The 14,175-nt window shown below is 42.1% G+C and overlaps 1 protein-coding gene across 1 annotated transcript; it reads right to left on the bottom strand.

Moving 5' to 3' along the window:
- Positions 1-2,590: 2,590 nt before the first annotated feature.
- On the bottom strand, positions 2,591-9,835 carry LOC133027905 (gamma-tubulin complex component 2-like). The gene is made up of 17 exons (XM_061095070.1): positions 9,686-9,835; positions 9,373-9,501; positions 9,040-9,216; positions 8,773-8,932; positions 8,409-8,616; positions 8,121-8,320; positions 7,485-7,674; positions 7,235-7,380; positions 5,519-5,699; positions 5,150-5,330; positions 4,731-4,903; positions 4,442-4,570; positions 4,227-4,347; positions 3,979-4,122; positions 3,749-3,856; positions 3,340-3,503; positions 2,591-2,783 (listed from the first exon to the last, which is right to left on the bottom strand). Exons 1-17 carry the CDS (start codon positions 9,833-9,835, stop codon positions 2,708-2,710), a joined length of 2,637 nt encoding a protein of 878 aa, XP_060951053.1. The 3' UTR covers positions 2,591-2,707.
- Between the last annotated feature and the right edge of the window lie 4,340 nt (positions 9,836-14,175).

Raw genomic sequence — 14,175 nt, 5'->3', positions numbered from 1 at the left:
ATCTTCAGTAATTCAGTTTACATCTGCTCGTGGTTTCTCTGAGCAACAATCAAATCCAACAAATTCATCCTTGAGTCCAAACTTCAGTAAAGTCTCGTTTTAATGTGCAAAAACAAACACACACGACCAGTGGCGATTTTAGCCTGAAATTTCTGGTGGGGCAATTGTGTATGACGTCATGTCACCGTCACAAAAATAGAGGCAGCTGATTATTATAAGCAGTAGGCCTATATAGACCAGTAAGATATATTATGGGCTGCATTTTGAGTGCCAGCAGGCAGCAGAAATCCTATTTTGAAATACGTTTCACATGCTTTAGCACTCAGCACAACACAAAGATGTTGCTTATATGAATTAAAGCCATAGACTATATATAATCGACGTAGGATGCTTGACGTCGAGTGAAGTCTGAAAGGAGGCTGCATGCTACCCGAAGACCAGGATGGTCCTGATCTTCACACTGAACTCATTAGAGGTAAGTAACCTTGAAACTACACAAAAAAACCTATTGCTTTATCAATTATCATAATCATATGCTTACATGCCTCAAGTGGTTTTAAATACGTAATTGTTAAAAAGGTTAACGTTTATTTAATGTGTAATGAACAGATTGAAGCAAATTAACTTCACTACTAGAGTCGTGTGTTTGGTTGGGACTTGATTTTAATTTCAATAAATTAAGTTAATATCAATACGCTACATGTAAATTAGACAGTTTAGAGAAGATTATAATCTCCACACACCAGTGTTGTAAACAGTTCTATTACATAATTATGATTTCTCTCTGAGAGAAGTGGAGACTTGATGTGGACTGTTTTCAACAGCTCTGTGGGAGATTATCACCTTGAATATTAAAGATGAGGTAGAAATACATTTTATCTATTTGTACAATGTTTCGTTTCTTTCAGTACATTACATTTCTTTTAGCTGATGCTTTTATCCAAAGCGACTTACAATATGTGCATTCAACCATGAGGGTACAAACCCAGAGCCCAGTACATCGGTTCTGTCTTAAATCTGTGGTGCTTCCACCTGCTGAACATAGAATAAACTGTAAGAACCAGTCTTTGCTGGAACATACACAACACAAAACATTCCTTTAAATTGAGTTTCTTCTTCTCATTAGATGAAGCACTGCAGCCCCTGATGTCCTCAGCAGCAACATGGTGGGATCGGAAGCTTCAGGCTGGTCAACATGATGACCTGCACCAGTTGTGCAGATGACCTGCAACTGTTTTGGCAATCATTGCTAAGTGTCATGGATAATAGAGTTAATTTCTATATTCATTCTAAATTATATATTCAAATGAACACTTATTAGAACAATGTTTATCTTTTGCTTTCTGATTTGATACACTTTAGATAAGAACCCAGTGTTTTATTTTTCTTCTTTGCCATAAGAGACAGAACACGGTCAGCACAGCTGTGTCCTTCAGGCTCGTCCGTACCTAATCAAATGATAGGAAACATAAAAGTATGGCAATATTGTCGAGGAAGTGATACTTATGAACAAAGCTTGTATCCTTATTTTCTGTGGATATTCAACTACTGATTTTGAATATGGTTTTGGATTAAACTGTGCACTACCAAGACAATGAATGTAATGTATGGAGCTCATTCACATTATTAGTATTGCATATATTATTTAATACATTATGTATTATGTGCAATACTTTACTTTGATTGTTTGTAAGTTATGAAAACATGTCTGTACCTGGAGTCAGTGTTGAAGTGATGACTCTGGTTGGATTCCAGTTGTCTCATGTTGGACATCCTAGAGGAACATCCAACAAAAATAAACAGATATAGAAAGTCATACATGTGCCATGTTAACTCCTTAACAGACTTTTACATGGTAAAAATAAGTTTATTACTTCAAAGTTCATCAGATTATAATCATTTCAGTTTAGGAAATAGGTGGTGGGTAAGATTAACGATGTAAAAAACTGAATATAGTACTATTATAAATACTCACGTTTCAGTTGATTTCTGCAGAAAAATAATCTGTGTAACGTAGTCAAGTCAAATGGGTTGGCGAGTGAAATAACTTAACATTCAATTCGATATCTTATGTCCACAGACCCGGGTGGTGTCCACTGACGAGGGTAGCCCGTTAGCTCAGGTGACGCCGAACCGGAGCGTCAGCCTGTTTCCGGGTGACGCTGACGCTGGAGTCGAGTAGCTTGCTGGGAGACGTCGTGGGGCCCATCTGAACAATCACCACTCTCCCATGTTAACTGAGGTCTGTGTGGTTCACGCTGATTGGTGCTCCCATGGCACAGGTCTGACGCTTGCCCTGTTGTGCCCACAGCAGAGAAGTACGGCAAGAGGGAAGCGTTTCACAAAGCAAGCACACAGACAGAAACACACACGAATCAAATGACTCCAAAACAAGACTATAATGCTTGTGAGTCTCGTTTATTCACACACACATTCATGCTACTTTGCATATAAAATAAAACAAAATATATTTTTGCCACAAAGTTCAGATATGCAGTATTTAGCTTTCTGCACACCAGCGCCATCTGGTGGGGCAGTGCCCTAGTGTTGAAACGCCACTGCACACGACTGTACAGGTACAACAAACTCTTCATCATGTTTCATGGAACAACAGTAAACATCTGGGCGGTAGCTGCAGCAGATGGAAGGCGTGAGGACAGGACGTCTGTCTCGCTGAGTGACGCTCGGAACACGTGAGCGGAACATGCTACACTGCAGCTTTCTGACTGCGCTCATTGGCCATTTTCTCCAGACGCTCCGTGTAGAATCCATTGAAATCCAGCCTGTGAGACATTTACATATCGATGAGTCTTTTCATCGTGGATACAAAGGCAAAGTGCGTTTTACAGATATAAATATAGAGCAACAGAGTTCCTGTTAGGTGTATTTGTTAATCCGGTCAAAATGAATTCACTGTAAACTCGATTGTGGATATTTTTGAACCCTCAAGCTGCATTAAGGGAGTTGTTTGGCCATGTGGGGGCGCAAAACACAATATTGATCGTTCACCTTTTATCAAGTGTTAAACTACAGAAACTCTCCGTCCTCTGTGTCTGTACAGCGTCGGGACAGAGTGGGGGATCCTCGCTCATTTAGGATCTTTGGCTGCGCACTTTAATCCACGACATTCAAGTTTAATGTTGCTTGTTATCGAGTTACTCACAGAATTAACATCGATTAGTGTCAAGTGATCTGATCTGCTGCTGCCAACGTTACAGTATTTATGATCACGTCGAGCTGATAAGAACAAAGATGGAAGTATTTTGTTGATTGTGAAACAAGAGGCTGTATATCCTTTAATCCATTAAAATGACCCTAGGTGTGTGGTTTCTCTCTGACCTGTAGATGATGCTGATCATGCTGTGTTCACAGTCGTTGGTGCTGTAGATGCTCAGCTTGTCCAGTAGGTTGAGCAGCAACGTGCTGAAGTTAGAATCAAACTCTCTGATGGTTGCTTCAAAGCCTGCGTCGGACTGGAGGGTGTCGACGTGCTCGGCTAAAAGCTGAAGCAGCAAGTGAAGACAAATATAATGGTAAAATATTTAGAAGCCAAGTAGTTGCTTGAGAAATCATTGAAAAATAAATGATAAAATATCCAAATGACTTCAGTATTCAGATATGCGTAATTTAGCTCAGGTGCCAGCTGTTGATTGGTTGAATACTTTCTGGTTTTGATGTTCATGTTACTGAAAGTACACAGTGCACTTAAGGGGATGAAGGTCATAGTGATGGTTGTTTAGTAAAATACCTTTGTGGTGACTCGCTTCTTCTCAGCCTCCTCAGCGGGGGGGCTCTGAGTCGGAGGCCTGTCCCTGCTCTCCCTCTCCATAGAGAGACGTTCTAACTGAGTGAACCGCTGCAAAACAAGAAGAGCAGCTGGTTCCATTTACAGGTTTTATATGACACTTTTATAAAAATCGAGTTTAAAGAACACAGACATGATAAGTTAATCTCTTCTACATCCTCAGGTCAACTCACCTGCATGCAGTTTGTGAACATGACGCATACAGACATGAGTTTGGAGAAGATGCGCAGCAGCTCGGGGTTGGTCAGCATGCAGTCCTTCAGGCAGTTGTCCAGGAAGCTGGTGTGATGGCAGAGCACGTCATCGATGTTTGACGCCTGGAGGAGAAGAACGTTTTCTGTAAGTGTCCCGACACCAAACTGAAAACCAAGTCACAAGTTTCCCGACATGTTGGGACAGGAGATCCTTCGCTTCCACTCACAGTTTTCAAGTTGGTCTCCATGATGTGCCAGGTGGGCTCCATTACTTCAAACATCATGTAGTATTCGATGTTCTGCACAAAGTTCAACATCCGCTGGCGAAGAGCAAATGCAGTAGAAAACCTGCAAACAGGCAGTTTGAACAAAGAGCATGAGGACGTTTTGCTTGTTTCAATAATTTCTATTATTTAAATATAAAGTTCCATTGAGAACTCACCATTTGGCTGAATGCAACGTGTACTTCCTGAAATCCTTGTTGCTAATCCAAACATTGCACAGCAGCCTCTCCACATGTTTACAATAAAAGATGTGTCTGAACAACATCTGGTACTTCGTCAGAGCTTTCCTGAAGAATTAGAACATAAGTGAAAATATCACGCATGTCACACACTGAATGATTCAAGGCCGGAAATCACTTTTATTAAAATAGTGAAGCCATCTTTGAACTTTACGTGGTTGAATCGCAGCTGAAGTGACAGAAACCTTAAGATAAAATCTGTAAAAACCTGTTGATGATGAGCGAGAGCGGCCACTTGACAATATAGTCGAAGGAGAAGGCCTCCAGGCCGCTCAGGCCCGTCTCCGTCGAGTCGGCATTGATGATCGACCTTTCTTGTTTGGGCTTGATGGCCAACACCCGCAGCAGCTGCGTGATAACGTCATGAGGCATTAAGTCAATCTGTGGAAAGAGAAAATCCAAATGTTATGAGGCGCAAATAATGAACAGGATCCTGAGATGAGTGTGTGACCAAAGGAAGACGACTGGACTGACTCCGTTAGTGACGAGAAGGTAATTTGGTCGAAATATAGCAGCTTTCCTTGTGCTACTGAACATTGTAGGTTAAGATTCATTATTTACAATGCTGTCCCTCTAACTCTGACCATGAAAATGAAATGAACATAAAGCCCAGAAGACTTCCCCCACCTTCAGGTCGTCTTTGAAGGGGTCCGTGTTGGCCGTGCTCATCCTCAGAGCGAGCTCCAGCAGGGCCTCGAGTCGCGGGGGGACGATGTCGTCCACAGGCTTCTTCAGCTCTTCCTCCGTCAGGTCCATGAAGTGCACGAAGAAGTCGCCTTTGTCCATCAAGAAGTAGTGCTTGATGGACCTGAGTCAAAACACAGCCACAGTTTTACAGTCAGAGCAGAGCTTTCAGACATGGACTGAAATCTGGACAGAGGGGCCAGAGGTGAGAGTGAACATGTCAGAGTGAGTCCATGAGAGACTAAAGCAGCATCTCTTCCTCTCTCTCATCTTTCCTGTGACTCCACCCAGGACAAAACATTTGGACTTTACCTGAGTCGTGAAACCAGCTCCTTCTCTTCCATGAGGAAGTCCAGCAGGACCTTGCTGGCGTAGTTGTAAGCTTTCTCGATCTGCTCCTCATACGCCCTTTCCTTCAGAGTGTACAGCACCTCCTTCGCATCAGGCCACGTCACGTCGCGGCGGCACTCACGCACCACGTTCAGATACTTTCCTAAAATATAAATCAGAGAACGGAGATGTTGGGCAATGTTTTTGTGCAACTACAGGCCTCCTTTTCGGCCTAAATGTGTAGACAAAACTTGAAACCACATGGCCGCATGTGCTGGAGCGAACTCAATCTCCAAAGAGGACACATGTTCCATTGTTCTGAGACATTCAAGGAACTCAGTCTCCCAGGGGGCCACAGGTCGCTTCTGTTCTGGACATCGTCACACATAGGTGTTAAAAGCCGCAAAAGTCAACTCCAATTGGTCACTCTGTTCATATGACCTGGGGGTCACTGGGCCTATTTAAGAGCAGGCCTCCCCCAACTCTTCCTCTTTGCTCCATTCCCTCTGAGGGCCGAAGGCCGCTCCAGCTCTCTTTTCTTCAACTCTTCAAGGACAGCAGGCTGTCCAGCCTCTCCTCTCCTGCACCGCCTAGGAGAGGGCCGGGCTGCTCCTGCCTGGCATCTTCTCTATCCAACAACCGGAGGGCAAAGGTCGAGCTTTCAGCTCATCTTCAAGGAAATCTCCTCGCCCTTCAAGCTCTACCATTCTCCTTGCAGCGATTCGATATCCTGCAGGTAAGGAATTCAACAAGCGAGAGCTCAACAGATCCGCGGAAGCAGAGACCACACGAACCAGAGACTTCAAAAGCCAGGACGAACGGCGAACCGCACAGCAACTTTCTCCCTGTTCAAGGACTGGTAACCTACTGGGCTTAATAATTAAACTACGCTAAGCAAGACTGTTTATTTGATTCTGTGTGGTGTTTATAAGTTTGATATATGTGGTGTTATTGTGGTTACAAGTAAAATGAAAGTTAAATGTTAGATACACTCCTCACAGGATTTCTCTGACCCTTTCAGATATCTGTTTAACATCCACACAGACGCATATCTCCTCACCTCATTAGCTCAGACCCCCACTGCATGTCGTAAAACCACTTCTGCAGAAGAAGGGGGCCTTCTATCTTAAAGACTATCTTAAAAGACCATAGGAAGGTGTGACTCTCTTTGTTAGCTACCAGAGATCCCCCCCACACACACAATCACACACACATCTTTGTTATCTAGTATTTTGTTTAGTAATTGGTGTTTTTATACTTATTATGTTTATAATAAATGTTTTCTTTTAACCTTGTCCTTTCATTAATGTTGCATAAGTGAAGTTTGCCAACCGTTACACTGTCAAGAACTCTATAAACCTTAACTGTTCATTATATAATCTTTAATAGTAAATATTAAGATTTCTAATTGAACGAGATCTAAATGAGACTGATCTTAATCAATAAATTGGCTATCTTTTCCCTTCTGTGAAGGGTGGTGCCCCGCGATAACTTAGTCAAACTAAAGTTATGATTTAATATTAATATTTTAAATATTAATGTTTTATTTTTTATTTTGATAACCAAATTTATTGAACGCCTAAAGGCACACCAGCTTATGGTATCACTCCTAACCATTATTGCACAACAGAGACAATAAACCTTTGTAATCTCGGAAGGACCCTTCAGGGTACACATGTTTTGTGTACTTTTGTTTACCTGTGCTTAATATTTTGTCGGCCATTTTCTGTAGAAATAAGGGAATGCGATGCTGGACGATGGTGTATCTCTGATCCCGGTACGTGTCGTTGTAGTCCTCCTGAATCTTCTCTTTCTGCAGCTCATGTTCTTCCACCATGAACTCACTGCGAGCACAACAACACGGATAAGACAGATTTCAAATCCAACAGAAACAAAAGGCAGCGTGAACCTTTGAGCTTGTAGTTTGAATCGTGGGGTTTAGCTGCACCTGTACGGGTCCTTGATGATGCCTCTGTAAATCCACTTCTCCAGTATCTCAAAGTAAGGAACGCTGGCTGCTTTAGTGAGGTAGAGACACAGCTCCTGAGCCTGGCTGTCTCCAGTGAAGTTGAAGGTTCGGTCGTGGAGGAGGCTCAGTGTCAAGCCGCCCATACACTCTCCTTTATCCACTGAGGACGCTGTGGAAATAATAGACAACGGTTATTTGATATTCTTGAAATATTGAGCGATAGATGGTTTTTAATACACTTGTGAAAGAACAGGTTAGCGTTCTAATGTCTGACATTCATCTCTCTCAACCTGGCTCAGACTGTCCCCCAGTGGTGAGAATGAGCAGCTGCTGTTCACCAACAAGGTATAAATATACAGGTATGTCCGTCAGACAATATTAACGTGCAAAACAGGTTGGGTTTCACAAAAATCTATAAAATAAGTGTCTCGAGTGTTTTTACAGTCTACTCAAGATGAAATTAACCATCAAGATTAAAGAAATGATTTATCTGCTGATAAGAAATACTTTGTATGTTAAAAAAATGATTACTTCTTTTCCACATTAGCTTCATAGCCCATGTGGGTTCATATTGAACCTGGTTAGAAATGTCTGCTCTCATGTTCACTTTTATACCGATACAGGCCAGAATCTCCATGGTTCTCATGGTGGGCTGGATGTAGAACCAGAGCTTCTGCAGGGACAGCAGGCCCTGCCGCTGGAGATGCTCCAGCTGAGTGACCAGAATCAGATACTCCTTCATCAGGGTACTCATCGCCGCTGTCAGGGCGTGGTTCACCTGGCCGTACTCAAAGGACGACTTCTCCTCGATGAACCTGAAGCACAAAGACGCCGCCATTCAACACTTCTTCTTCTCCTGTGACAATCACACACTGAAGAGGAAGTAGAGCCGGAGTGACCCACCGGGTTATTGTGGAGTAATACGACGCGACTGGTAATATTCTGTTAACCAGCTCTTTGATGGACATGTCCAGTGTCGAGTCAACAATGAAGGAGCGGTTCTGCCTCCCCAGCACAGGCTGAGCTGTAATGTACTGCCCATCAACTCCAATCAGGACAAACAGCAGATCCTCCACCAGAGCTAGTTCCTGAGTGGCCATGGGCATGGTACCTGACGGCAGATTATTAAAACCATTATCAACACCAGTAATAGGGATAACAAACAGAGATTTGATGGAATCTGTTCAAGAAAGCTTTTGAACAAACTCTGTATTTAAGCTGAGCAGAGCAGAGATGAATCTGAAGCTTGTTTTATAGATGGATTTACCGATGGGCACCGGAGGATCTCCTGCTGGTGCGTCGCTGATGATGAAGTCTCCGAGCAGAGCAGGACGGTCGTACACCCAGTTAGGAAACACTGGGTTGGGCTGGGTGGGGTTCTTCTTGTTGTGTTTGTCCCTCAGCATCTTCCGTGTGACCTCCGCAGGCTGCAGGCAACCATCACAAAGACAGATGTGGTCATTACAAGCAGCACTTCAATGTGTGTCTTGTTTTCATGGGCCCACCCGACCCTGTGGATCTGGGTCAGACTCACCAGAGGAGCGGTGGAGCTGGCCGTCACGTTGCCGAGCTTCTTTCGCAGCTCATCCAGCTCCTGCATGGACATCTTGGTGCTGGTCTGAGGCAGAGAGTAACTGGTGGTGGTGGTTGAAGTCGTGTTTGCTGATGACTCCGCCCTCTCTTTGGCATTCTTCTGCAGCGACTGGAGCATCTGGGTACAGAGAGCATTCGTAAAGATGTGATCATCTTTCATATGAAAACACAATTATGTCACATTCGTGAAGCCAATGGGTAAAACAGATAAATGCAAGAATCAAGTGATAACAGACAAAACCATGTAATTATCAGCTCGTTAAGGATTTGTTACCTCTTTATCCTCGCAGAATTTGGAGAGCAGATAAACCAAAGGGTCGAGAATACGGACGTTTTTGGACTTGAGCTCCTCATACTTCCTCAAGAAGTCCTCGGGGGTTTTAGAGAACTCTGCTAATTTGACCTGAAGACAACACAACAGCTGGTAAGAAGACATTTCTACAGTAAGAAACAGATTTACTTTCACATATCACTAATTATTTTCATGGTTTAAAGTCTCTTAATTTCTGCCCCCAGCAGTTAGCAGCAACAACTCCTGCCAGGGCAACTCGTTCAACTGTGTGTTGGCCACCAGTCGTGTCACCCACCTTGGCGCTGTGAGAGGAGACCGTGGTGGTGACATAGGGAGTCCTGTGTTTCTGCAGTAAGTCTATGTAGCCCTCTGCTCCATCACCTCCTCGGACATGAAGCAGGCTGAGCAGCTGGTCCACATCGTGATGGATCCTGAACTCGCTCATGACTCCGGCAGCTGAAAGGATGACACAAGTTTGAACAGTTAAATTAAAGACTTTTTTCGGCTGCAACAACAAATCGATCAGTAGAAAACGACTCAACAGTAATTTTGATCATTAATGAATTATTTGAGATTATTTTTAAGCACAGTTCTGTTACGGTAAGTTGAGGGAGAGATGGACCCAGGATGCAGAGATTATAAATAAAAGGGAATTTAATATAATAAAAGTCTTTTACAAAGACAAAAACAGCAACACAAACAGATAACTACTGGCGACAAGGCGCACTGAAAAACATGGAAAGAAGCTGGACGAGACAGCAGAACAAGACTCACCGTTATGACCACGTGTAGAAACGAGTACAACCCGACAAGGGACAAAGGGCAACAGAGAGGCTTAAATACTGTGGTGGCAATTTTACCATTTGGGCATTGATTTATGGAAGGAACTACTTTAATGTATAGAAAGATGAGCAAATGGATTCCCTTACATATCAGACTGTTGCTTAAGCAACTGATGTTATATGACTTCCTCACTCACAGGGTCACCTATCAATGACGTGACATGACAGGGGATGTGAGTGGGTTGTAAAACATTGATAAGAGATCTTTGAATATAGATGTTTCACTCAAGGGGCCTGAGAGAGCAGAAGACATGATACTGATCACCTATTTCTAATGATCAAAGAGGTTAATCGATAACATGTGTTCCTCTCCAGGAGGAGCTTGGAAATGTATAAAAGTGCTGTGTCTCTTGTTTGTCATTGCTCATTGTATGAAATCATTGCCATGGTTTTGTACAGTGATGCCCATCTGCAGATGCCTATCTGCAGATGTAGAATTAAACTTCCAGAAAGAACAATTGTAATGACTTGTGCTTGACTATTGAGAAAATTCCATGACAATCTGGCGTTGTCGGCAGGATTACTCATGTGAGAGGACGTTCTAGGTCTCAAAGCTGAAGGTAAATAGTGCACAAAAGAGTCTAAGAGACTCTTACCTCAACCTCCCTAAACAGTTTGGAGAAGTGAGAACTGGATGCTGAAGAGAAGGGAGGCCCTCTCACTGAAGTAATCTAAGCAGACCGAGCACGACAAGCAAACAGTTTCTTTCTGGTGAGTAAAATTCTGGTTTCGATCTTCAGAAAAGGGTCAAGGACAAATAAACTGGGTTTATTAGGTTAGGGGATTCACTCATTTCATCAAAGTGAGGAGCAGACGTGCTTGCATGGCAAGGTTTTGGAAACCGGTGTAGAAATCAGAGAAGCTTCAGGGTTTGGAACCAATAATATTGTTAACTGGGTTTAACAGGTTTTTGGGATCTTTTAGAAAAAACATCAAAAAAGTTAACGGGTTTAACTACGTATATATACATATTTGGAGTGTTTATTAATTTAAACCCACCTTTAAGATTGAGCTCTGACATCGAGTTTCATGATAATTATAATTTATAACTATTATCATAAAATAGTAATAGTATTCTCAAGTATTTAATACCTGGAGAATAGTACTAGAGAGAAGTGTGTGTCTAGATATTTGAATGATATTTCTCTAAAAGTATTGTGATGCACTGAGGGTATTTAAAAATGTTTTAAACAAAATAAGTTAACATTTATAAAAAAAAAGAAAAAGGGGGAAAGAGGTTTTCTAAAACATCCTATTAGGAAAAGTAACTACGTGAGAGATAGAATTGGGTTTATCATAGCTAAATATAAAAGAAAATAATCTCAAATCAAAACTCAAATTTAAAAAAATAGATAAATAAAAGAGATATAGATTAAATAAATTAAATAGAAATTAGGGACTGATGTTGTCTCCAAGTGTCAGTTTCTCCACTTAGATCCTGATCTCGACTCAGCTCTGCCAAAGGGGAGACCACACCCGGCAGCGGTGCTGCATGGGGACCAGCCGAGCGCTCAGCCGTCACCGCTGCAGACAGCGCAAGCGGCAGTTCCAGCCGTCTCTCAACTTTACCCAGACCTCGACCTCCCTGCGGCAGAGAGGAAAGACAGCCCTCCAGCCTATAGCACTCCGTGGTCGGTAGCTCACACTCCGAACCGCACCCGAAGAGGCTCTCAGTGTTCCAACTGCAAATAGTGGCCTCGAGAGGCCGAATGCCATGGGGGGGCAGAATCTTATCACCACGTGGGAAGCTCACTTGAGGGATCGCTTCATCAACCGGCATCAGACCGGAGATTAGTGAGGTGGTGCAAACAAACTGCATCGCTTGGGAGTTACATGCCACCCATGCTGAAAAACTCTTGAACAGTAAGAAAAAGAAAAAGAATTCTGAGTTTACAGAGCAGCTACAGATGGACTGCTGTGGAGAACAAGCCAAAACAACTCGAGCATAAAAGAAATAACAGATTGCTACACATACATAGCGGACATTTCTGATAATATGACGCATATATTTTCCCATTTAAATGACCTATTGTTCGAGGAGAAGAGCAAAGACTCTCAAATTCCTGAAGGATGGAATTGGGGGTCATGGTTAACTCTAACGGTTGGAAAAATGTATTGTTGAAATTTTCGACGCCTATTCTGATTTCATTTTGTGTATTAGTGTTGTTGACATGTTTTATTGTTCCTTGTGTTAAGACTATGGTAACTTCCCTCCTTAAGTCTATGATTGGACAATATGTTCCACTTCCTGAAACTAATCAATCCTGGACTCTTACATATCAGGATCATGAGATGATTTAAAATTGTAAAGAGGGTATTGAGCCTTAAAGTCTCAAAGGGGGGAGTTGTGGTGGCAATTCTACCATTTGGGCATTAATTTATGGAAGGAACTACTTTAATGTATAGAAAGATGAGCAAATGGATTCCCTTACATATCAGAGTGTTGCTCAAGCAACTGATGTTATATGACTTCCTCACTCACATGGTCACCTAGCAATGATTTCGTCACTCACAGGGTCACCTAACAATGACGTGACATGACATTGATAAGAGATCTTTGAATATAGATGTTTCACTCAAGGGGCCTGAGACAGAGCAGAAGACAGGATACTGATCACCTATTTCTAATGATCAAAGAGGTTAATCGATAACGTGTGTTCCTCTCCAGGAGGAGCTTGGAAATGTATAAAAGTGCTGTGTCTCTTGTTTGTCATTGCTCATTGTATGAAATCTTTGCCATAGTTTTTTACGGTGATTCCCATCTGCAGATGCCTATCTGCAGATGTAGAATTAAACTTCCAGAAAGAACAATTGCAATTACTTGTGCTTGACTATTGAGACATTTCCATGACAATACAAAATGAGGAAGGCAGGGGTGATTAACCACAGGTGCAACACATGAGGATTTGGGAAGACAATCACCCAGACAGGAAGTGAAGACAGAGACAACACCCAAGGAACACAAGACTACAAAATAAAACAAAAAGCAGAAAACACAAAGAGACCGAATATAGCACTAAAATGACAGAACATCACAAGTTCCTTATGACTGGTTTCAGTTTCTCAACTGGAGGAGCTTTTCTTTCGTCAAACATGTAAATAGACTGAATATGTCTCTCTAGCAGAGTGAGAGGCCGCCCGAGCAGAAACTGTAGACTTCGCAACACCGCCCCCACAAGATAAACACGTCAACTACATCCATTCTTTAATACATTAAAACTTCATTAGTGATTTCATAACCGTGATCTTTCTTTTCTAAGACATTTGGACATTTATTAAAGGGGACTCAATGTGAACCTTCAGCAAAGGAACTTTCTCTCTCTATCGCAACAGGCTCTGGACCCTGCAGGAAGCAGTTAATATTATCAAATTATCATATAGGGCCCGAGCACTGACAGGCACTGAAAGGTGAGGCCCTATTGAAATTGTGAGGATTATTATTATTCAGGCAAATGAACTGGCTTTTTGATGGCTTTAACATGCTCAAATTCTTACCAAAATTTGCAGAAAGTTAGAAAGTGGTGAAAATTTACGTATTCTGGAGGAATTTTCAATGGGCTACGCACAATGGCTTAACGGTGACCCCCGAGACCCCTGGAACGTGTTCACATTGACCCCATGGTGAAGATGTTATCTAAATGAAATTTAGTTTTAAAACGAGGCTTACCTTCTTTTGGCAGTAGGTGGTGCTATCCCTGTCACTATATGCAGACAATAGATCTGTTCAGGTCAAAAACACTCTTTTTTTTCTTTTCAGATCGTATAAATCGTCACTTTTGCATCTAAGACATTACAGGAATCAGACACTGTGACATTAAAGACAACTGACAACAAAGAATTTGAATCCTTTGAAGTCTTATTTTATATTTATTATTATTATTCAGGCAAATGAATTGACTTTGAGGGCTTTAACATGCTCAAATTCTTACCAAAATTTGAAAAA

The sequence above is a fragment of the Limanda limanda genome, chromosome 21 (assembly GCF_963576545.1).
Source record: "Limanda limanda chromosome 21, fLimLim1.1, whole genome shotgun sequence".
Lineage (NCBI taxonomy): Eukaryota > Metazoa > Chordata > Actinopteri > Pleuronectiformes > Pleuronectidae > Limanda > Limanda limanda.
Note: the sequence above shows the minus strand (reverse complement) of the source record. Positions and strands in the feature narration are given on the sequence as shown.